Source organism: Hemibagrus wyckioides, linkage group LG23 (genome assembly GCF_019097595.1).
Source record: "Hemibagrus wyckioides isolate EC202008001 linkage group LG23, SWU_Hwy_1.0, whole genome shotgun sequence".
Classification (NCBI taxonomy): Eukaryota; Metazoa; Chordata; class Actinopteri; order Siluriformes; family Bagridae; genus Hemibagrus; species Hemibagrus wyckioides.
Genome location: NC_080732.1, coordinates 5,223,914 through 5,248,058, shown reverse-complemented (window position 1 = coordinate 5,248,058; position 24,145 = coordinate 5,223,914). Strand labels below are relative to the sequence as shown.

General features: G+C 37.9%; 1 protein-coding gene across 2 annotated transcripts in view; it reads right to left on the bottom strand.

The window, feature by feature from the left end:
* LOC131343920 (contactin-associated protein-like 2) overlaps positions 1-24,145 on the bottom strand; it is a 144,180-nt gene that overhangs the window by 80,176 nt on the left and 39,859 nt on the right. Inside the window, exons 2-8 of one of the 2 annotated variants that reach the window (XM_058375795.1) lie at positions 18,872-18,982; positions 15,565-15,758; positions 11,267-11,414; positions 9,882-10,085; positions 9,547-9,731; positions 6,328-6,471; positions 4,335-4,593 (exon numbers count right to left, since the gene is read on the bottom strand). In XM_058375795.1, coding sequence (XP_058231778.1) covers positions 4,335-4,593; positions 6,328-6,471; positions 9,547-9,731; positions 9,882-10,085; positions 11,267-11,414; positions 15,565-15,758; positions 18,872-18,982 — 1,245 coding nt within the window. Of the gene's footprint in view, positions 1-4,334; positions 4,594-6,327; positions 6,472-9,546; positions 9,732-9,881; positions 10,086-11,266; positions 11,415-11,499; positions 11,868-15,564; positions 15,759-18,871; positions 18,983-24,145 lie in introns of those variants that run through there. The other variant, XM_058375796.1, reaches the window with a different exon arrangement.

The window sequence follows — 24,145 nt, the reverse complement described above, 5'->3', positions numbered from 1 at the left end:
CACACTTACACTTACTTACAGACACACACCAACACCTACAGACACACACCAACACTTACAGACACACACCAACACTTAGACACACACACACACAGACACACACTTACACTTACTTACAGACACACACCAACACCTACAGACACACACCAACACCTACAGACATACACACACCAACACTTACAGACACACACCAACACCTACAGACATACACACACCAACACTTACAGACACACACCAACACCTACAGACATACACACACCAACACTTACAGACACACACACACACACAGACACACACTTACACTTACTTACAGACACACACCAACACCTACAGACATACACACACCAACACTTACAAACACACACCAACACCTACAGACATACACACACCAACACTTACAGACACACACCAGCACCTACAGACATACACACACCAACACTTACAGACACACACCAACACACACACACACACACAGACACACACTTACACTTACTTACAGACACACACCAACACCTACAGACATACACACACCAACACTTACAGACACACACCAACACCTACAGACATACACACACCAACACCTACAGACATACACACACACACACACCAACACTTTCAGACACACACCAACACCTACAGACATACACACACTAACACTTACAGACACACACCAACACTTACAGACATACACACACCAACACTTACAGACACACACCAACACTTACAGACACACACACACACAGACACACACTTACACTTACTTACAGACACACACCAACACCTACAGACATACACACACCAACACTTACAGACACACACCAACACACACACAGACACACACTTACACTTACTTACAGACACACACCAACACCTACAGACATACACACACCAACACTTACAGACACACACCAACACCTACAGACATACACACACCAACACCTACAGACATACACACACACACACACCAACACTTTCAGACACACACCAACACCTACAGACATACACACACCAACACTTACAGACACACACCAACATCTACAGACATACACACACTAACACTTACAGACACACACCAACACCTACAGACATACACACACTAACACTTACAGACACACACCAACACTTACAGACACACACCAACATCTACAGACATACACACACTAACACTTACAGACACACACCAACACTTACAGACATACACACACTAACACTTACAGACACACACCAACACTTACAGACACACACCAACACCTACAGACATACACACACTAACACTTACAGACACACACCAACACTTACAGACATACACACACCAACACTTACAGACACACACCAACACTTACAGACACACACACACACAGACACACACTTACACTTACTTACAGACACACACCAACACCTACAGACATACACACACCAACACTTACAGACACACACCAACACCTACAGACATACACACACCAACACTTACAGACACACACACACACACAGACACACACTTACACTTACTTACAGACACACACACACACACAGACACACACTTACACTTACTTACAGACACACACCAACACCTACAGACATACACACACCAACACTTACAAACACACACCAACACCTACAGACATACACACACCAACACTTACAGACACACACCAGCACCTACAGACATACACACACCAACACTTACAGACACACACCAACACTTACAGACACACACAGACACACACTTACACTTACTTACAGACACACACCAACACCTACAGACATACACACACCAACACTTACAGACACACACCAACACCTACAGACATACACACACCAACACCTACAGACATACACACACACACACACACCAACACTTTCAGACACACACCAACACCTACAGACATACACACACTAACACTTACAGACACACACCAACACTTACAGACATACACACACCAACACTTACAGACACACACCAACACTTACAGACACACACACACACAGACACACACTTACACTTACTTACAGACACACACCAACACCTACAGACATACACACACCAACACTTACAGACACACACACACACACACACACACAGACACACACTTACACTTACTTACAGACACACACCAACACTTACAGACACACACACCAACACTTACAGACACACAAACACACACTAACACTTACAGACATACACAAACGCTCTAATAGACATACACACACACACCAACACTTACAGACAGACACACACCAACACTTACAGACAGACACACACCCCAACACTTACAGACATACACACACACCAACACTTACAGACAGACACACACCCCAACACTTACAGACATACACACACACCAACACTTACAGACAGACACACACCCCAACACTTACAGACATACGCACACACTCTAATAGACATACACACACACCAACACTTACAGACATACTGTACGCACACACTCTAAAAGACATATACGTGCTGGTCTGCAAGTGCTGGTCACTTACAGACACACACAGCAACACTTCCAGCATTATATTTAATCCCTGTGGATCAAGATGATGGCATCTCAGGAACTTCCCAGAACACACAGCGGCCACAGCGGGCATTTTATTCGTTCACTCTCTGCACAGTGGCTGAGCTGCTCAGGTTTAAGCGCTCTTCTGCCATTTAGTCATCATCTTCAGTGTGTGCTTTGTATTTTATGGCGTTATGTAGGCATGGTAACTGACATTATGTACGCGTGTGAAGAAAATCAGCGTGTTTATTCTGTGGTCGTAAGCGTGTGTTAAGTCTGGCCTGCAAAATCATTTACACGCAACTCCAAGCCTGAGAAATGATGATGAAATCTTGCAGAATTTTGAAAATGAATAATTTTGCGACTTACAATTACACATCCAGGCTAAGAAAAGCAAAGAAAAGCAGAGTTAGGAGCAAACTCCTGCTGTACCTTATCATGAATAAATCAAATTTTCATTTTCTACTGACAGAAAAGTCTTGTTGTGTTCCGGGATTTCACAGGATTTGAATTGATATGTGTGTAAGACCTCAGGAGAGAGCTGAGGAGTGTAATTTTAGTGTATAATGCTAACAGATTAGCATGATCAGTTAAATACTAAGTGGGGAAAAATGAAATTCCCGTATGACAGAAGGGAGTAAACTTGCCAGATTCAGATCAAATCTCCTTCTCACTTGGATACTTGGATACACTTCGATTAGATTTATCCGTATTCACACACATGCAAAGTCTCTCAGATGCCTCGAATGATCGTGAAGCAAACTCGGTGATCCCGTTAATACCGACCCGCCGCGTTATACGAGCCGGTATCGAGTTTTCCTTTTTCACGGAGTGATAAAGGAGTCCGTAGAGTGCATTTAGACTTGAGGTCAACAAAGTTAACTGTGTTTAGCCTTATTCAGATTAAATTAGTTGTACATGGGAAGGTTATTAGGGGGAAATTATATCTGGTGTACCTCTGAGAATTTCATCTCATCAGTTCAATCCGTTGGCTTGGGCATGCATGTATTGTACATTCTGTAAAAATGAGTAACCCCAGGAAATACATCCATTTTCTGTATAGCGTTTTTATTCTACACGGGGTTATGGGGCACAAGGCAGGGGACACCCTGGACAGAATCCCAACACATGCAGGACACATTCATCCAATCAGCCTACAGCACATGTCTTCAGACTCAGGGAGAAAACCCAAGTACCCAGAGGAAGCCCCTGAGGCACTAGGAGACAATGCAAACTCTAAACACACACGAACAGTGGTGCCAATCGAACTCTCAGCCCTGGAGGTAAATGTGCTAATCACTAAGCTACAGTCCCCCCCAAGTGGTTTTACACTTTTTCTTCAGTATAAACACACTCTAAGATGGGCAGACTTTTTCTTTCTATCAGTTTCTGCCAAAAACAATACTGAGCTTCAATTGCAGAACAATAAAACATGTGAAACAGGGAATTTAGATTTCTAGCACAGGTATATGTGGGAATATGCACATTTTAAGCTCAGGTGACCTACTAATGATAAAAGCAGCCCTACAAACACACTAGCGACTGCAGTAAAGGGCAAAACAAGCAGTCTGTATTATAATGAGGGGTACATTGTGAACTCAGTATGGAGTTGTGTGGATTTTATCTGGTGCAAATTGACTAGAATTACTGCATACTACATCCTACTGCAACATTGCTGATCAGACCCATGTCTGTCTGAGTATCACTTTAGAAGTGCCAGTGAAGTTGCTTCAGTCTTGAGCTTAAATGAGTCCAAATGTTCTGATGTGTTATGTGGGTGTTATATAATAAGCTACATGAAAGCACGCTGTAACAGAGGCATATCTGTACCTGAGGTCATGTCTACACCCAGGTTCTTCTGCTGCTGGATGCTGATGTGTGCCGTGACTTTTCCGTCTTTCAGAGTGAGCTCCAGCATGCCGTCAGCCAGCGAGCTGAACACCAGCAGGCCGTTAGAGTTCCACGTGCGGAACTGGAAGCTCACAGACACCATGTTAGTCTCCCTTCTACCAGGCAGCTGCAGGAAACTCGTGGCATTGAAGGAAACCGGGAAGGTGTGAGATTCCACACAGGAGAATGTCAAATTGCGCTACAAGCGGAGCAGAAAATCAGAAAAGCATTATTATAAGTAGATGCCAGGCTAAAATCGTTTTAATGACGTCTATTTATATGAATAGAGTACCTCGTTCCTGTGTAAAGGAAAAAAGAAAAGAAGCACAGACATCAAAATCTAATCAAGCTTTATGGCCTAATTCCCAAACGTAGTGTTCTTAATGCATATTTAAAACTACGGCGATGCGTTCGAATTTGTTCGGAGAACTAAACCTTCAGAATGAATAGTGAGCAAATCAATGCATGAAATGGCTCTATTATATGACTTCACCAGACGTGCAGTCATGCAGAACGCAGGTTTACAGATCGCTCTCTGAAATCGCAGCTACAGCACGCTTATAATGTAGTGTGGATTCCTGAAGCACAGCACAGAAAATAAATAAATAAATAAATAAATAAATAAATAAAAGGCAGGGAGTCAAAGCCGAGCACTTTCATTCATACCAGCTGTGCGATTTTCTAAACGGCTATTTCGGGACCTTAAATGCACTTCAGCTCTGTTTTTATAGAGAGCTTAATCAATCTCGTCATAACAAAATAGAAAACAGCATTCAACCATTGTGAGCGCTTCATAAACACGGTGCCACTGCTAATGACTACATTCAACACCTTGGCTTTTGATGATTTTAATGCAATGTGCCAAACATGAATAATTAGTCCGAGGGATTTTGAAAGAAGCTTGTCAAAATGCCAGTGAAAAAAACAGAAAAGGCCCTTTTTTTCCCCCCTCTAACTATTAAACAAGCACTAGTTTTGTTTATTAGAAAGTTTTAATGTGTGTTTTTGCCAACATTTCAGGCATGTCTAATACATTTGTCACAACCCACAGCTATTCAAGGACGGTCAAATTCAAGCGAAACTTGTATATTCAATTCAATTCAATTTATTTGTATAGCGCTTTTAACAATGGACATTGTCTCATTGTCAGAAGTATAGAAACATAGACTAAAAATTATGAAGCTTAAACTTATGTTACTGTACTAGTTATCCCTAAGATTTAACCCTAATAAGCAAGCCTGAGGCAATGGTGGTAAGGGAATATTCCCTGAGACATTGTACATCTACAGGATGGATGGACATCCTTTTATTATGTATATGAGGCAAAAAATATATATTTTTAAATGAAGTATGGGTTTGTGATGATCCACTCCAGTTATTCAATCATGTAGATGCACAAAATCACGCAGATGCAGGTTTCAGTTAACACATCAAACCTAAGAATTATGATCGTGTTTTGTTACGTAACTCGAATAGCAATTCTTTACAGCCGTGCCGGGCAAAAAAATCAACCCGGAATGCTGACATTTGCTACAGCAGAAGACCACAGAAGCTCTTGATGGCAGGATTAAGAGCTGATGTGGTTTTTTGCTGCTTTAAAAAAATCATCTGTTTCAAAATTCAGCATTTTGTTTTGCTTTTCTGTGCAAAAAAGTGGATATTTAAATAATCATAATCTCACTTTCAGCTGAAATCTGTCTCAACATTCTCTTCCGATCTCTCCTCCTGGAGGGTCTCGTCATTGAGATCACATTATTCTCGTTCTAATGTCTGACATAAACATTACTTAATGTTTTATTCTGCATGATTTGATGCACTGTGCTCCGGCACCTGTATTAGCTGATAACTGAATAATTACATGTATGTACATGTACACTGTAGGTGTAGAGGGTTCCTAAGAGATGAGTATAAAAATCATTTGAATTGCGCTCACGAAGCTGGACGTGTCCACTTTCTTCCTTCTAGCCAGGTCTGTGATGTTTTCACCGTTATAGTTGATGCTCTCCATGCAACCTTTGAAATTTCTCCGACCTCCTGAGATGAGTTTTCCTGAGTACGGCATCCCTCCAAAACTCAACTGCGAAGTGGAAATATAATGGACATCTCAGAAAAATCTCGAATCAAGTTCAGTGTTTTTAACCCTGATTTATGAAATTGGATACAAACAAATGTATATTAAAAAAAAAAAAACCTTCAGAAATGTATTTACACAAGAAATGTTGTATTTATTAAAAACAAAATCAGTTTCTGTTTAATCATATAGGAGCTCTTGAGTTTGAGGAGATTTTCTAATGTAAATAAAAGAGAAATCCACACATTCAGATAAATAATGCTAACTATTCAATTACTTACTAAAAGCAATGGCTCTCTATCAAAGAAGAAGGTTTCTAAGGTGTTTAATCTTGGAATGATGTATAAAGTTATAATAAAGTGACACTTGTACTATTACACTGTATTGGCAAAAGTTTTGGGACATTTGTCTTTACATGCACATGAATGTAATATGGAGTTGGTCCACCCTTTGCAGCTATAACAGCTTCAACTCTTCTGGGAAGGCTTTTGACAAGGTTTAGGAGTGTGTCTATGGGAATTTTTGAACATTGCTCTAGAAGCACATTTGTGAGGTCAGGCACTGATGTTGGATGAGAAGGCCAGGCTCGGAGTCTCCGCTCTAATTCATTCCAAAGGTGTTCTGTTGGATTGAGGTCAGGACTCTGTGCAGGTCAGTCAAGTTCCTCCACACCAAACTCCCTCATCCATGTCTTTATGGACCTTGCTTTGTGCACTGGTGTGCAGTCATGTTGGAACAGGAAGGGGTCATCCCCAAACTGTTCCCACAAAGTTGGGTGCATGAAATTGTCCAAAATGTCTTGGTATGAAGCTGAAGCATTAAGAGTTCCTTTCACTGGAAATAAGGTGCTGAACCCAACCACTGAAAAACAGCACCTGAATTCGATGATTTTGAGGGGTGTCCCAAAACTTTTGGCAATATGTATCGTATGCCTCCCAAGGTAATTTTTCAATCATTCAAATTAACTGGAAGGCATTTAAGTATTACATTCCGCAATAGGTTAGGTTTATTGCTTTAATGATTCGGGGCCATGAGATTTATTTGTGGCCTGAAAATATTAACACATGGCTGTAAATATTTTCTTCCAGCCTCATTATATTACTTCAAGGCCGCACCTTACTAAAAAATAACCCTTATGTCACCGCAGCATCTTTCACTCTATTACCGTTAGCGTCTTAGTTTGACATCTAAAGGCCACCAGTCAAACATCTCAGGCTGATTTTTGCAGGCGAATCAAATTCAGAAAGAAAAATACCGGGTTTTAAACTGACAGCATTCACTTAAACCATCAAAACTGTGTCTATCATTGATGTGCATGAATCTTTCTAGTGTCAGAGCTTTGCTCAGCAGAACATGTGCGCATTCAAAACCATTGCTTGCATATTTCCTAGCCGAAAATCAATTTTCTATACGTCCCACTAGTCAGCACATTAATATGTATTAATGCTGTGTGACACAATAATCCTGTCACACATTCTTAACGTGGATTAATACCATGCTAAGAAGGGAAATACAATTTCCCGCAGCATCCCCTGTACAAAAACCGTAAGGGGTGAGGATCTGAATGTGCCGCTGATTATGACACCGTGTCCTGGAGTGACACTGTAGCTTTTTGGCACGTCTGAGCCTCTGAGCATGAACTGAATTCCTATATCCTTAGTGGATTGAGAAATAATTGCTTTGGTACATAAGGGTTCAACCCACTTGAACTTTTTTAACTTTTTATAGTGGAACTGAAAAGGATTTAATTGCGATTATAAGCCAATAATAATCTTTACAAAGTATCTAAAAAGGAATATTGTTTTTGCCTGAGTATCACATGTTGCTGCGAAACCACCTTCTCCATTGTTAAGCATGGTGGTGGTGGCATCATGATGTGCGAATGCCTTTTATCAGCAGTGGCTGGGAAACTGTCCTGACAGCAAGAAGGATGGAGCCAATTACGGGGGCAGTCCTAGAAGAACATCTGTTCTAGATGAGAAAGAGACTTAAGGCTGGGGAAGACGGGTACCTGCCAAAATGGACCACAACCCTAAGCATGCTGCCAAAGCAGTTCATAACTAATAACCTTAATGTTTTAGAATGAGCCCAGTTAAATCCCAGATCTCACTCCAGATCCAGAATCTGGGGCAAGAATTGAAAATTGCAGTTCACCAATGTTATCCATCCAGTCTGACAGAGTTGGAGCAATTTTGGCAAATATATCTGGATTCAGATGTATAAAGCGGAATAGAGATATGTCCTAAAAGTCTTGCATCTCAAACTGCAGGACTCTTTTTACCAGAGGCCAAAAATTTAAGGATTTAAGAATTTGTAGTTTTTCTTTTCTTATAAATATTTCTATCTTAAAAATAAATGGTGATATCAATCCCGTTTCTGCTCTCTGAGATGCCCCAAGTGCTTGTTCATAAGCTTCTAAAATTTAAAGGGGTTATCTTCAATTGCTAAAATTGAATCAAATTGAGTCCTAAATCATTTAATATCAGACTTGAGGTGATAAAATCATTCATTTCTTTATACTGGTTGAAACGATCTGATAAGTCGATTTCCATTCCGCCAGTGTACTGGTAAAAAGGGTTAAAGTTATGGTTAAGGTTAGGGTTATGGTTCTACCAAGTACTCTAACACTAATCCTAACCCTCACCCTAACCCTCAGGAAGGGGGTGGTTTAGGGTTAGGGTTAGAGTTGGGGTGGGTGGTCGGATGGAAATATTGTATAACAGAAGTCTATTTCAATTCCAAGTTTTAACAACACAAAAGTTAGAAAAGGGAGTGAATAATACTTTTGCAAATAGCTGTATTTAAAGAAAATGTAATTAGCATAACGCATTAAATTATCTATTCTTCTATCTCCCAACCAGACATAATATTCTAGATAACCTGATGTATGCAGATAATGTGCAAAGTATGAATATGTGATGACGGTTGTTAATATGGTTATATAAATTGTTGGAAGTCATACAATCTTAGATGACACCTGTTGAATGGGTAAAGGTACTATTTCCTTGTACTTAGTAACTAAAGGAAAGGATTCCTTTTCCAATAGTTTCCAACATGTTAATGAAAGACATTAACTCTTGCCTCATAATCGAGGTCGAGGTGATCAAACTCTCCGTTGGTGCGAAAGTGCTGCGTGTGAAGATCCAGGGTGAAGTTAACGTTTCTCCTGTAGCGCTCGATCACCACCGAGTGCCAGTGATGATCATCCAGCAGGCTGCCGCTGCTCACAGACGTGTGGCCCAGGATGGAGCCGTACTGGTTGCTGCCTGTGTTTCAGAATAACATAAATGCAGTGCTCACACACACACACACACACACACAGTATTGCTAAGACCCAATTCCGGATAAAAAACTGGTATGAATAACAGGATTTAAATTTTTCTAGCAAGATCAAGTGATGATGTGTGAAAACACACCCAGGTTTATCTGGAGCACCAGTCTTCCTTTCCTCAGCTCCAGAGTGATGTAATCACCCTGCTGACCTTCACCATGCAGGATCACTCCATCGCTTTCGGCCGTCTTAAACTTCAGCGCTATCACGTCCTTCAGTATCTTCATCTTCTTCATCTTGAAACGGTAGGAGATCACGCCCTGTCCGTCGAAGTTAATCACGTCGGCCCCTGAGGAACCAGAGAGAGAGAGATAAGGAGACAGTGCTAAGACCTCAAGTTAAAAAAGCGGTATTTTGTGAGAAGAAATAATATATACTGAGCAATATATATATATATAATATGACTTCTTTACATGTACTGTGAGGGGAAATAATTATTCAGGCACATTTGTTTTTGTTAGATATTATAGTTCCTGTGCATACATCCACTTATGCAATGTTTTTGACTTAACATTGGGACAATAAAGTATATATTCATAAGAATGAAAATGATACTAAGATGATTTTTAAAAATAGACTCTGTGTATATAAAGCTTGCATAAAAATACAGTATAATGTACATAATAAAGCACAATATGTATAATAATAATTTTTACATTTATTATCTATAATAAATGTATACAATGAAGAGAAATTGTGTCTTTTTTATTTTTAGTATTATATTTTATTTCCTGATTTTTTAAATATGCATTTAATAAGTATTTAAATTAAATGTTGCTTAAAATTAATTCTAAATACATCAACAAAAATGCAACAAAAATAAATAAGTAATAAAATAAAAATAAATTAATAAAAATTAAAAAAAAAAGATTTTACCATCGAATTGGACTGGTTCTTAATTACCAGTCTTTTTTATTTTTATTATTATTTTGTTTATTTTTTTTTTATTATTAAATTGCACAAAATGAACCTGAGGCTACTGACAAGACAAAAGGCTGCTTTTAATGTCTCTTAAAAGTTAATATTTCAAGTAGAAATTTGTGTGTTTTTGAAGGCTTTATTGCACACACACACACACACACACACACACAAAACAAAACAACACTGAGTGAGTGACCGTTCTGTGGGTGGAAATGTCTTGTTGATAAGAGAGGTCAGAGAAAAGAATGGCCAGACTGCTTAAAGCTGCCAGGAAGGATATAATAACTTATATGATCACCATTTACAACAATGGTGAGCAGAAAAGCATCTCAGCATGCACCAAACAGCAGAAGACCACACTGGGTTTCACCCCTGCCAAGTAATTTATATACGTGTTTAATTGAAAATTTTCATGATAAGCTTGGGTACACTTAAGATGAGAGGAATCTGAAAAAGAAAAAAAAAACAGAACAGAAAAGAAAAGTCTTCTTTGTAAGAAATAATGAGCTGAAAGGCGGTGTGTGTGTGTGTGTGTGTGTGTGAACTCACAGTATGAGCAGCCATAGATCTCTATCCTCAAGCCTATTCGACCCTCTTCACTCCAGTCCAGAGGGATTAAGCATAGAAATCTGGCCACGACGCTGTGCTGAAGATTGTGGCGCACCACGCTCTCTGTATTTGAGTTTCCTGTAAATGTCTGCGGAAAAAGAGGCAAAAACATCTGTTTTATGATGCTCATTTACATATAAATTGCTGATAGAGTTCTTATCCAAAAGGCATACATGGTAATAGGTGGGGAAAATTTTCCCATCAGCTGTTATTGTTTTTATCAGTTATTACCGGAGTTCCTTCCTTCCTTTCCTTCCTTCCTTCCTCCAGCGTGCTCCAGACAATTAAGTTTAAAAACCAAAGACAGCGATGAGTTTATTTTTAATGAACTGCTTTTGCAAGTGTGGGTCAAAAGTGAAGCTGCATTAACAGCTATCTAGTTGTGTCTAGCATGTGGTGTAATGAAGCATCTTCACCTGCATGGTGCAAGTTTCATATTGAAACAGCCTTTATTTGTCACATATACATTACAGCGCAGTGAAATTCTTTCTTCGCATATCCCATCCTTGGAGGTTGGGGTCAGAGCGCAGGGTCAGCCATGAAACAGCGCCCCTGGAGCAGAGAGGGTTAAGGGCCTTGCTCAAGGGCCCAACAGTGGCAACTTGGCGGTGCTGGTGCTTGAACCCCTGATCTTCCAGTCACGACCCAGAGCCTTAACCACTTGAGCCACCACTGCCCCTGAGAGTGGATGAAGAAAGATTGAGACACTTCCTTCATTAACAGATGAGCCTGGGTTTTTGACAGCAAGCCAGCTGTAACTATCACAATATCACACATTTCTCTCTTTTTTTCTTTTCTTTTTTTCCTTTTTTTTTTTTTTTGGCTGTTGAGACGGTTTCTTTCAGCCATAAATGTGGCAATACAATTCTCTAAGGCAACACAGGGTGAAGTAGTAGCCAGGAAACAAAGCCTAGAAGCCTTCAAAAAAAAAAGAAAGAAAGAAAGAAAGATTTGAAGAAAATCATTTTTTTTTTACTATTTATTTCCAGAAAAAAAGTTATCACTAAATAAAGAAAAAAATTAAAATTGATTCTTTTTTTTCTTATAGTTTAAATTTTGTCTTTATAAATAATCCAGCTTTAGCGATTGTGACAAGAATCTTAGCTTAATATAATTTAGGGCAAATCTCGACACGATGCCACCACCACCATGTTTCGGTGTAAGGTGGTATTCTAGGGGTGTTGGGTTTGTCTGCCAAATTTTGTCTCCATCAATACATTAGTCTACATTTTGTGGACATTCATTATGAATATTCCTTTCCAGCAACTCTAAATGACTTACAGACTTTTGAAGCCTGTCACATTCATCCAGTCAGTGATATATTCTAGAGAATTTTTTTTCCCCCCTTAAACTGTTCAATCAACAAAAGTCAGAACAGACATCATTCTGCCTGGAGAATGAAAATAAAATCCAAAAGATCTAGTATTTAGGACACTATTATCTTCCAACGGAGGGAGTTTGGCACCTTCCTCCACCTTCTATTCACTCTGGGGGCCTTTTTTTTCTTTCAGATGAAGACAGGCCTCTCGGTGAGACAGCGACAGAAGGAGATATAGAGATAATGAGAGAGGAGTCAGTGAGAGATGGAGGGAGAGAGAGCTCCGCAGTGAATAGATGTGAAAGTCCGATGTAGGAGGTGTACTATAGGCACGATGTGCTGTATAGGTGAAGAAAAAAAAAGCAAATAAAAAGAACAGGTTGAAAGCAAGACACTGCTTTTAGTATATACTATACTGTCTATCAACTCTGTACTTTCAGTGATCAACACGAAGACATGTACAGAAGTAGAGAAATAAAATGAAAGATGAAAATATAAGCATTTAAATGAGATGATGATCGGAATTCAATTTAATTGCCGTGGAAACACGATTTCAAAATGAATCACATGGAAGTGTTAAATCCTCGGAGAGTGTGAACGAAACGTGTCGCATATGTTGTAGGAGTCGTTTTGAACAAAGGATGGAGAGGATGTTAAAAGTAACAATGCAATGGAAAGTTTCTTAAATATATGCAGCCTTTGGAGACAACATCATGCGTAAGTGGACGGATCTACTTATTAATTTATTTATTTTTAGACGTCTAATGTTTCGAGGTGAAAATGAGCCGAATAATTCCATCTAATTGACACCTTTTTCTGTGAGGATTTTGTTCTTTTTAAGCGCGGTGGTTGCTGATTATGAGGAGTGAAAATAGCTACTATAAATTGCTTCGTTTCTTATCACCAAATTATGCAAACGCTTTGAGAAATCGCAAGTCTCCCATGAGCACAGTAAGGCAATTGCGAGATTTATCTGATACCTGCTGATAGCTGGTGACTTATCTAATATCTGATCATGTCTGCTAGAAAGATTAGCACGAATACATTACTACAGAATGGACAGGGATAGAGCATAATGTAGGAGTACGTTACTATTATTTTTGCCACAGGTGATGTTTTAATCAATTTCTAGAAAAATAAATGCCCTGAACGCAAAATGTTTCATCTGATAAGTTTATGAAATCACAATGCTTGATGCTAATTGTCCATGCCCAAATTGTTTGGGATTCGAGCTTCAAACACTCATAAAGCTTTGCCATAATTACAGCTTAATGCTAATAATGAGCTATGAATATAAAAGACTATGTAAATACTGTTGACTACCCATCCTCCTTTTAGTGGTGCGGTGTATCCACAGAAGTGTATATTAGACACGGCTGCAGGACCCTACTAGGAGTAGAGAGAAAAAACGAGAGCCTGTGGTTTGTTGCGAAAAGGGCCGTAATGAACAGAAGGCTTTTACAGACCAACTGTTGCAGACCGCAGCCTGCTAGCTCCGTGTTGAGTCTCAGTGACTCTTAGCTTTAGTAAAAAATAGTATCATGAATTCTGTTTGGTGGGAAGAATCACATAGCAGGAGTGAAAACACAGATAAGCAACATTAAACACGGATAATCCATACTCATACAAATATGTATACAACTCTTTCAAAGTAACATTCAAAGCACAATGAGACATATATATATATATATATATATATATATATATATATATATATATATATATATATATTTTTATTTAATATAAAATTTATTTTATATATTTTTTACTTAATAAAAAATTTACACAAAATCACAGTGGGATAGAAAGCACTTAGAGGTATAAGATTTGCACCATAAAAAGGCAACGGATCTCGAACGTCTTACATCCTCAACTTCGGCACCTGATGTCACATCCAAGCACAAATGAAAAGCTAACAGATTCAGCTCAAGCTCCATTTTTCATCTGCCATGGCGGCACTGACACTGTGGAATTACGGCCGTGGCTAACACGCATTGTGTACGACGGCGTGTAATTCATAGGCGCTGTTCATCACAGCAGCAAAGCACAAAATAAAACTCAGAATGAATTATGACAGTTTGTCATTTTTGTGATAAATGGAATAACACTGGGATGTTACACAAACAGGCACATAGTCTTGAAGATCTTATAAAACAGCGATCTTAGTAACAAGAATGCCTAAGGCAAAAAAAAAAAAAAAAAAAATCAAAACGAACAAATGTGGACATACAAAATTGTATGAAACCAAAATATAATTAGATGTATTAGATACTAGACTCTGAATAGTGACATGTGGAGATCTAATGCTCCTTTTTTTTATATTTCTTTTTTATTTTATTACTTGTGCAGCGAACAGTTTTTAGACCCATCTATCAATCAGAAATAATTGTGTACTGAAATTTCTTAACTCTTTTTACCAGATGCCTAAAAATGTGGCTGTTTTGTTTGTGTCTATATTCACCACTGAATGTCTTTGACATGTCACACTTCCACAGTGGTGATTAATGGCTTATATGAAAGTAGACACTCAGTGCTTTAAGAATTTGTAGGCTTTCAAAAGTATTTCAGTTTTTTCCTAGAATACTAGGGGCAATATTTTAATAGAAAAAAAAAGGTTATTTTATTTTCCCGCACAAACTTTCCTATCTTCAAGGTTAAAAAATAAGTGATATCAAACAAATAAGCTTTGTACTTAAGCCTTTAAAATTGTTATCTTCAACCACTAAAATTCTGTGTATCCCAGTAGAAGTAAAAATATCTCAAACTAATTTGTTATCAGACTTGCGGTGATAAAATACTTCATTCATTTATACTAATTGAAAATCAGCCCCATTAGAAGATTTCCATTCGGCTGACTGAACAGAACATTGTTGTGCTGCTAAAATGGATTAAAAATATAATATCTAAATCCAGAATTTACCCAGATGTTTCCATCCTGATGGTAGGGTTTCCAGTTCCTGCCCGTGTCGCTGTAGAGCAGTCGGTAGCGTGTGGTCCAGTCCGAACTGCTGTATCGACCCTGAGTGGCGACCGCAGTCACCTGCTTCCTGCTTCCCAGGTCCACCTGCAGCCATGGGTAATGATCAGTGTCGAGAGGAGACCAGCCTCCAGCACCTACACACCGGGAAAGACCAATCGGTTCACATAATCGACTTCAACTATAATAATCTAGTCATTAAACATTAGGCTCAGTCTGAATCCGGGGTGATTTAGCATATAGTTGTTGTGTATATTTGTACGTTCTCTATTAGGGATTTCCCAAATTGCATATAAATCATCTTTTTGATAGAGGTAATATTTTTCCAGTTTAAAAACCTTTTATAAGTCTTTGCTGAATCACCTGCTAATGCAAATAGGATGGAGGTTTCTCTGGATTCTTTTTTTTTTTCTCCATTAAAAAGCCAAAGGTGGAAAAAAACCCCCCAACTTTTTAATATTTTAAAATATTTCATCGAACATACAAATGCAATAAGTCTCAGCATCCAAACCTATATATTATGCTTATTTTTAACAAGTAATTATCTGTCAAGTCCTTAATAACTGGGGTGAAATAAGTAGTATATGTATAATAAGTAGTGTGAAAAACTCACTGCAAATGATGCCAGCGTAGATGATTTATGATCTTGGCAAGTCCTGTTTGTAAAACGAAATTACATCTGGATTTTTAGGAACATTCTGTTCTACTCATAAAGAGAGCCCATGTTAACCATCTGTTCAGTGCCTCCAGCTTTTATGCCTTTTTTTTTTTTCCTTCTCATTTCACTTGCATAATCTGCAAATTAGTCTCCGTGTCTCAAATTTAGGTGAGGAGCAAGTCTGGATCTGAGGTGATGCTGGATGAAGAAGTGAGATATGAAGCCATAATGCAATGATGTGCCATATAAAGGCTTGCTGATATGACAATTATACTGTAAGCCATTGAGCATGAGAGTGGGAAAATGGGTTTTATGTGATGTTTGATAACCAAAGAAGAGCTGATTACAAATATCATGGAAGAAAAAATAAATTATTAAGTTATTTATTTAAGTGATTTCAGATCATAAAATAATTTTCTGCGCATTTTGAAATGACCCTCTGCATGAACAAAATAAAAATATTTTCAATATCAATATTTATTAGGTGTCTGAAGAGTTATTCAAAACATATATAGTTCATATATAGGTCTCACAGATAAAATGGACGTTCAAATGAATCCTGCTGCCCTGAGCTGCTGGTGAAGCTTCAAGATAAAGAAAAAAATAAACATGGAAAGGGTACTAAAACACTGGCAAAGCTTTGAATCTTCCTAACAGCATTGTGAAATCTGCTATGACAAAAAAAGAAACATACTACCAAGATCAGGCGCTTAAAAACTGAGGGCTTGTTCAGGAAAAGTGTTAATGAGTCCAGCGATAATGTCGTAGGGATTAAAGAGCTCAGTACCTGAAATAGATGAACCTGTGTGAAACTAAATATTATCATCAGCCACTTTTGACTGAAGAAAGCCATTTGATCTAAAGTCAAAGCATAATGTTTGGAACAAACCAATCAAATACAGCCCAGGTAATAACAACAGCCCTGTGATGAAGCATAGTGCTGGTAGCATTATGCTCTAGTGTTGCTTTTCAGAAGGAGAAACTGGGAGGATTTTTGCCATCACAGGGAATATGTATGGAGCCAATATCAAGTAAATTGTGAGATATATAATAATAATCAAATATAATCATAATTGCAGTTATGGAGACAAATATATGATGCAATGGGACATAACACAACTGAACCAAAATTATATATATATATATTTAATATTTATTATTATTATTATTATTATTATTATTATTATTATTATTATTTTATTTATATATTTTAATATATATTTATATTCTTTTCAAATTTGATTTATTTATTTATTTTAAACACATTATTTAGTTGTCTTTCTCTAGTCATTGCTTTTTCACAAAGTGGACAATCATATCCGATACTTTTGCTGTTCCAGCGAGGTAAAAGCCTTGGGATCATTCTGGTCTCCAAACAAACACAATACAGCAAACAGGACAAATAGCAAGGTGCAGAGTTTTTCACTTAGAGCTGGACATTAATAAATAATTATACGGAAATGTTTCTCTTCCAGCAGGCTTACAGTTAAGCCTGGGATTTTTTTTTTTTTTTTTTGTGCTCGGGAACAGTACTCAGGAAATCTTTTCTTCTTCTTTCATTTGATCTTATTTTTCTACTTCCTTAAAAATATTATATATATTACTGCTCTTTTGAACTACAATTTAACTATTTCTTTTGATTGACATTTAATTCACATCTTTTAACTTAATTTGTATAGCCCCATGAATTGCTTGGTATATAAAATGAGCTATATAATGACACCTCTGATTATTAGGAATGTCTGCATCTCGCTGGTGAGAGAAGAGACCTGACGCTCTTTTAAAGCTTCTGCTTTCCTTATTGCCGCTAACGGTGATGTCATCTGCTTTGGATCTGCCAGGGTGCCATTATAAATACCCAGAACACAGATGATAATGTGAGACTGTGTGAGAGTGTGAAACAGTTGCTAGGAGGCTACCATCAAGACTATTTTCTCCACAGTAATGAGAATCCAAAGCCTGATAAGATGGAAGGGCAGGGGGAAAAAAAGAGGTCTCTGGCACCATTACGGGTGAAGGAGGAAGGAATCATGTCCAAATTTAGAGTCTTCATAGTGAAAGGCTGATGAAGACACTCTTGGTGTAGAAGTGTGTGTACAGCAGTGTGATGGTGAGCATTATGTCAGTGAGATCCTGCTGATAGAGGAAGAGCCTCGGGCCACGTCTCATTGATTATTCATGCAAAGTCCAGTGACCCGCACTAAGAGAGGGTTAAATATGAGAATGTGTCTTACTTTCACATGTGTTATTGATACTAACACCGAAAACTGTTTTTTTATTGGACTTGGAGGCTACAGAACACAGTTTACATGAAAAATTGGTAATGTGAAAGCGGACCAGGAAGCATGGACCAGGAAGCACACCGTGGTTCAAACCCGGAGACTACTGTTAGGACGTTTGAGTTCGGTTGCACTGGAACGATATGAGATGTGAAAGATCTGATCCATTTGAAGAAAATTTAATTTTTTCCACCAGCTTTTCTTTTGGTTACTGAAAATATGGCCATGGTTAATATTAAGGTAACAACCAAGTCAATAATAAACTGAACAAAGACAGAGTGTGTGTGTGTGTGTGTGTGTGTTTGCCTCTCACCTCCTCTCCTGTTCAGCTTGGCGTATTCAGGACCGTAACCAATGGTGAACACAGACGAGCTGCTGAAGGCACTATGGGAAAGGGGCGTGGCCAGAGCATCATCACATTTCTCTGAAGAAAACACAAAGAACAATATAAAGGGTTACAGTCACACACATTTTAGATGCAAATACTCTCCAGATACTACAGATTAGCTTCAGCTTTGCCCTTAAGCTATACTAAAAACATTCCTGCATCCTCAAATACTAATAAAATAAAATTAGTAAATAAAATAGTGCCCCAGTTCACTGCTACTCCACAAAACAGCTACATGACTAAATACTAGCTAATGTGGATGTGGTTTACTCTCAGAGTTAGATATTAGCCATAAAGCTACAATATTTCTTCAGGATAAAGCCTTATTTGATAGCATGGAATGTGTACACACACACACACACACACACACACACATACACACACACTAAGATAAGATAGAATTTAAGATAAGCTAACTGGACAGGTTTTTGAGAGGGTTTTTACATGATATTTAGAAGTGTTCATAATCTTCCTGGTTAAAGCTAGCCGCTATGAGCTAGTCTGAAAGGATTTCTGTCAGAATTTCAAAGTCCTATTCATGTTTATAGTAGTCAGTGCTAATGCTAGTCAGCAAGCTATTAAGAGCTAATCTGACAGGGCTTTTTTTAAAGGCAGATTTCTTAATGTTAAATCTAAGCAGCTAGCTAAGAATAGATAAAAACTCCACAGATTTTCGGACAGTTTCACGTTTTGTTTGATGGCTAATACAAGTTAACCTGACAATATATCTTGGTAAACAAACAAACAAACAAAAAAGTCAAATCAAAATTGATTTGATAAAAACCAGTGCAGGAAGGAAGTTAATGCAGCTTGAACAGCTTAGGAGGAAGGAAAGCGCATAAAAAAGCTCAGGAGGAAATATATTCCGAGTTTTTAATGGATTCCTCATTAAAACATCTCCCACTATATCAGCTCGCTGTAGATGCAAGACCCAGTGTGAATTTCTTATCAGATGGTGGGAGAGGGGGATGAGGCAAGCAGATGGAAATAGAGACATGAAGAAAGAGAGAGAGAGAGAGAGAGAGAGAGAGAGAGAGAGAGAGAGAGAGAGAGAGAAATGACCTGCTAAAGATTACACTGGTTCCTAATGAGTATCTGTCGTGTTCCAGTATGATTGTGTTTATTCTGAACCAATCCTAAGGCAAATCATTCTCTCATAACAAAGTCAGATACGTAAATCCAGAGTTTATGCTGCCTTCATGAACAAGGGTGAACTAGGAACTGCGATTTCCCAGTACAAACTTCCCATTTCAACTCCTACTCAGAGTCGTGATCCTGTGACGTCGCTTCAACATGGCAGCTCTGAGTGAAAATTATGAGCATTTTTCACTCATATTATGAGTTAACTGCGTGATTTAGGAAGGTTTACAAGCAGACTTGAGAACGCCTTTGTTTATATCAGCAATCGCTGAATACCATGTGATACTTTGATTACTGAAACGTCCGTGGTAGAACTGTAGCGTAGTATTTTGTTTTGTCCTCCGCTTGATATATCATTTTGCTTGAATTTCCTCATTGTAAGTCACTTATTCTTTCAGAGTCTGCTAAATGAATAAATACAAAGGAGATGCCATTTGTTTCCTGTAAGATTTTATTCAAAATGCAATTTTATTTCAGTGTCATTTACACAAATTAGCACTCACCACACAGCTAATAAATGGAATTTGCGCCTGTTGCTGTTTTGTTGTTGTTTCCATGTTCAGGATTGAATGTCTTTGTCACGTCACACTCCACAGTGGTGGTTAATCTAAAGCTCATATGAAAGTAGACACTCAGGGATTTAAGAATTTGTAGTTTTTCATACATATTTCAGTTTTAACCTAGCCTATTAAGGGGAACATATTCCATGAGAAACATTCCAAAAACGCTTTTTTTGCACACAAATGTTTCTGTCTTCAAAATAAATGGTGATATCAAACCCATTTCTGCTCTCTGAGATCTAAACTTTGAAGGTGTTTATCTGTAAACACTAAAATTCTGTGTAAGGTTACCCAACAGAGGGAAAAACACACATCACACCGAAAGCTAACAGAGTCCTGACTCATTTTGCCGACTTACAGCGATAAAATAATTCATTTGTACTTTTCAATACTGATCGAAAATGCCCAATAAGCAGATTCCCATTCTGCCGTTGTACTGGAAAAGGTTCTACAGGTTAAGTCAGATTAAGGCAGTGAGTGTTCATTTGATTTCCTCAGTTAGTTTGAAGACTGTAAAGGAAGTACAGCTGGAAAATTCTGATTCTCTTTCCTTCAGCATTAAACATCAAGCATGGGTCATATCAGGTCACACTTTTTCTGTTCAGCATGTCAGGTATTCAGAGGAAATGTGGCCTAAAACCAGTGCAGATGCAATAAATAAATAAATAAATAAATAAAAGTAAGTAAGTAAGTAAGTAAGTAAGTAAGTAATAAATAAATAAATAAATAAAAATCGCAAAAGCAGCTCACTTTCTGCACTACAGATTCAAGTTATTTATGAAAGTCAGTGTTTTTCTAGGCGCAAAGATCAACTCGCTATTGTACACCAGTCCGAAGGGTATAAGTGCATCTCTAAGGTGCCGGCTTTTTGTTAGCAAAAGAAGTTAATTACCTTTGTCACTTGTGGTACCTCGAGTTGTTTCACTCATTTTCTCTCTCTCTCTCTCTCTCTCTCTCTCTCTCTCTCTCTCTCTCTCTCTCTCTCTCTCCATCTTGTTATTTTTAATGTCTACTTGCCACATTAACATGCTTTTGTCCTTCACCTTGCAACCTCTAATATTCACTACCATTTTACATTCTGCCAACACTGATGCTTTGAAAAAAATCTCATTTTATGCCGAAAATTAATTTCCCTAATGCACTGAACACTAATTATGAAAGGCTTTCTTACAGACTCAATGAAGTTACTTACAAACTCGGCATTATATCTGAAAAGAAACAGCAGACTCTAACGGCACGTGACGGAGAAACTTTTATGCCGATTCTGGAACTACACAAAAACAAACAAACAAGTCAGATGCGTTAATCCAGAGTTTATGCTGCGTTCATGTCCAAATGCGATTTCTCAGTACAAACGTTTTCGTAGTTTTCTGAGAGCACCGAGAGTCGCGAACCAGACATTTTCTGGACTCACCTATTCAGCACACTCTACCTGTACTGGGCTTATTTGCAGCATATTTTTTCACACTACATAGAACTGTACACTTTGCACTGCATTTGTAGACATCAGCACATCTCCTCTTTACTCACAATAGTCATTCTGTTCAGTCACTCATCTGGATTCTGTCACAAATCTACCCTTTGTGATATGAGCCAAATTCACCTATGCTTATGTTCTGCTTTGTTCTTTGTTCAGATTAACAAAAATCAGATTAAAAAAGGTCGTTACTTCAGGAATAGGCGGGTCTTGGGGCGTCATTTGAATACAGCCAGTGACTCAGCTGTTCGGACCAAGGTGCCAGAACAGAGAAGAGCCTTAATGTGTACCTTCCTCGTACCCTTAGACCAGTTAATACGTTTTTGAGGATCGGATGGAGCGTAACATACAGTGCTCTAATTTCACATTAATTCATATCTGATTCCTTAACATCAAAAACACTTGGTGGAATTTTTAAACCACATTCAGCTTGAGTTAATTGTATAATTGAGCCTTGGTGTGTTTAACAGGGTAACACTTGTCATTTCATAAGAAAATCTTGTTTGCTTCACTTGGCATAAACCAACTGCTGATTAAAAATTTAAAAACAATTGTAGAGGCTAATGCAACTTTCGACTTAATTAAAAAAAAAAAAAGGTTTATTACAGCTCATTATTTTTTTGGCAGCAATCACAGCTAGAAATGTGACTGAAAACGACTTTCTTAAAAGATTCAGAGCATGTGGATCAAATTCCTATACAAAGCTGTATATGTAATATTAATAGTAATGATTTGAAATGATTTTGGATGCATTCTGAGAGGATATATATCTGATATACGATTTGCTAAAAATGTGTTTATTTTTTAGTTATTTATTTAATTATTTTTTAATTATTAGTTTCTTGTATATAGTTATATGTAGTTATAGTTATAGTTAGATTTCCTGACCAGAAATATGCATGAGGCAGAATTTATGTAAAGTTATGTAACATTAGAGAATGTGTTAGCATCGACACTAATTATAGCTTTGTTCCTGGAAATTTACATTTATATGAATAATTTATGATTTTTCTGAGTTATACAGCTCTCATAGACTTGCATAAGGATTCACACCCTCAACCAGTAACACCTTGAATTTGACTTTACTTTGATTTCTAGTGTGATTTCGAATCCAGCTCTCAATCCGTTAACGATTTGAGTTTCCACTGTCACATCATTTTGTTCCCAGTGAATTACACAATATATATAAGTAAAACATTTCAACTTGAATATTTCCTTCATGGAAATCCAATGTGTGATTTAACTGTTGCCATCAATTTTTGAAGCATTGTAAATATAACTGGGAATTGTATCATGAATATGTGGCATCAACCATAACAGGAAGCCATCCACCAAAAGACTTCTGAGTAAAAGCAAAGCAACTGAAAGGCAGGTTTTCACGATTCTTGCCTGTTAGTTGATATTTTAATAGAGAGGTTATCTGTTAGGTTATGGTGATCAAGAATTTTAAAAAAGGAACACACGCAGTTCATTAAAAACCGTATTCTAGCTGGTCATTATGATTTGAAATACCAACAGGCAGCCCATTGTTTAGTTTAATCCCTAATGAATGTATTGACATTTACCGCTGCATTGTAAACACAGTAATCACAGTAATTTTCAGCAGATTTGGTTGAATCTTTTTTCTTGTGTACTGAGAAGGCCAAACATAACTGTAACCTTTCAACAGGAAGCAAAAAAAAAAACAAAACAAAACCATATTTTGTAAACAGTAGAAGAGGTGCTGTGTTTAATTAGACAAGAAAAAAAAAGTATTATTTAAGGAGAGTATTATTTTGTCGGTAATTGAATAAAACCGCTTGGACACACTAAAGGAAATTGGATTGGAGTTGTTTTTATGGCACATGCGTATTACATATTTGCAGGCACACACTGACCCTCAGTATGGAAGGTTACTTTAGGTCAGTGAATAAATAAATAATAAACTGTAGTCATTTCTAGACTATGATTGCTGTTAGCTCGTCTTCTCACACACCACCCTGCTGCTGTGTTCTCTCCACTGGCTTCCAGTAGCTGCACAGA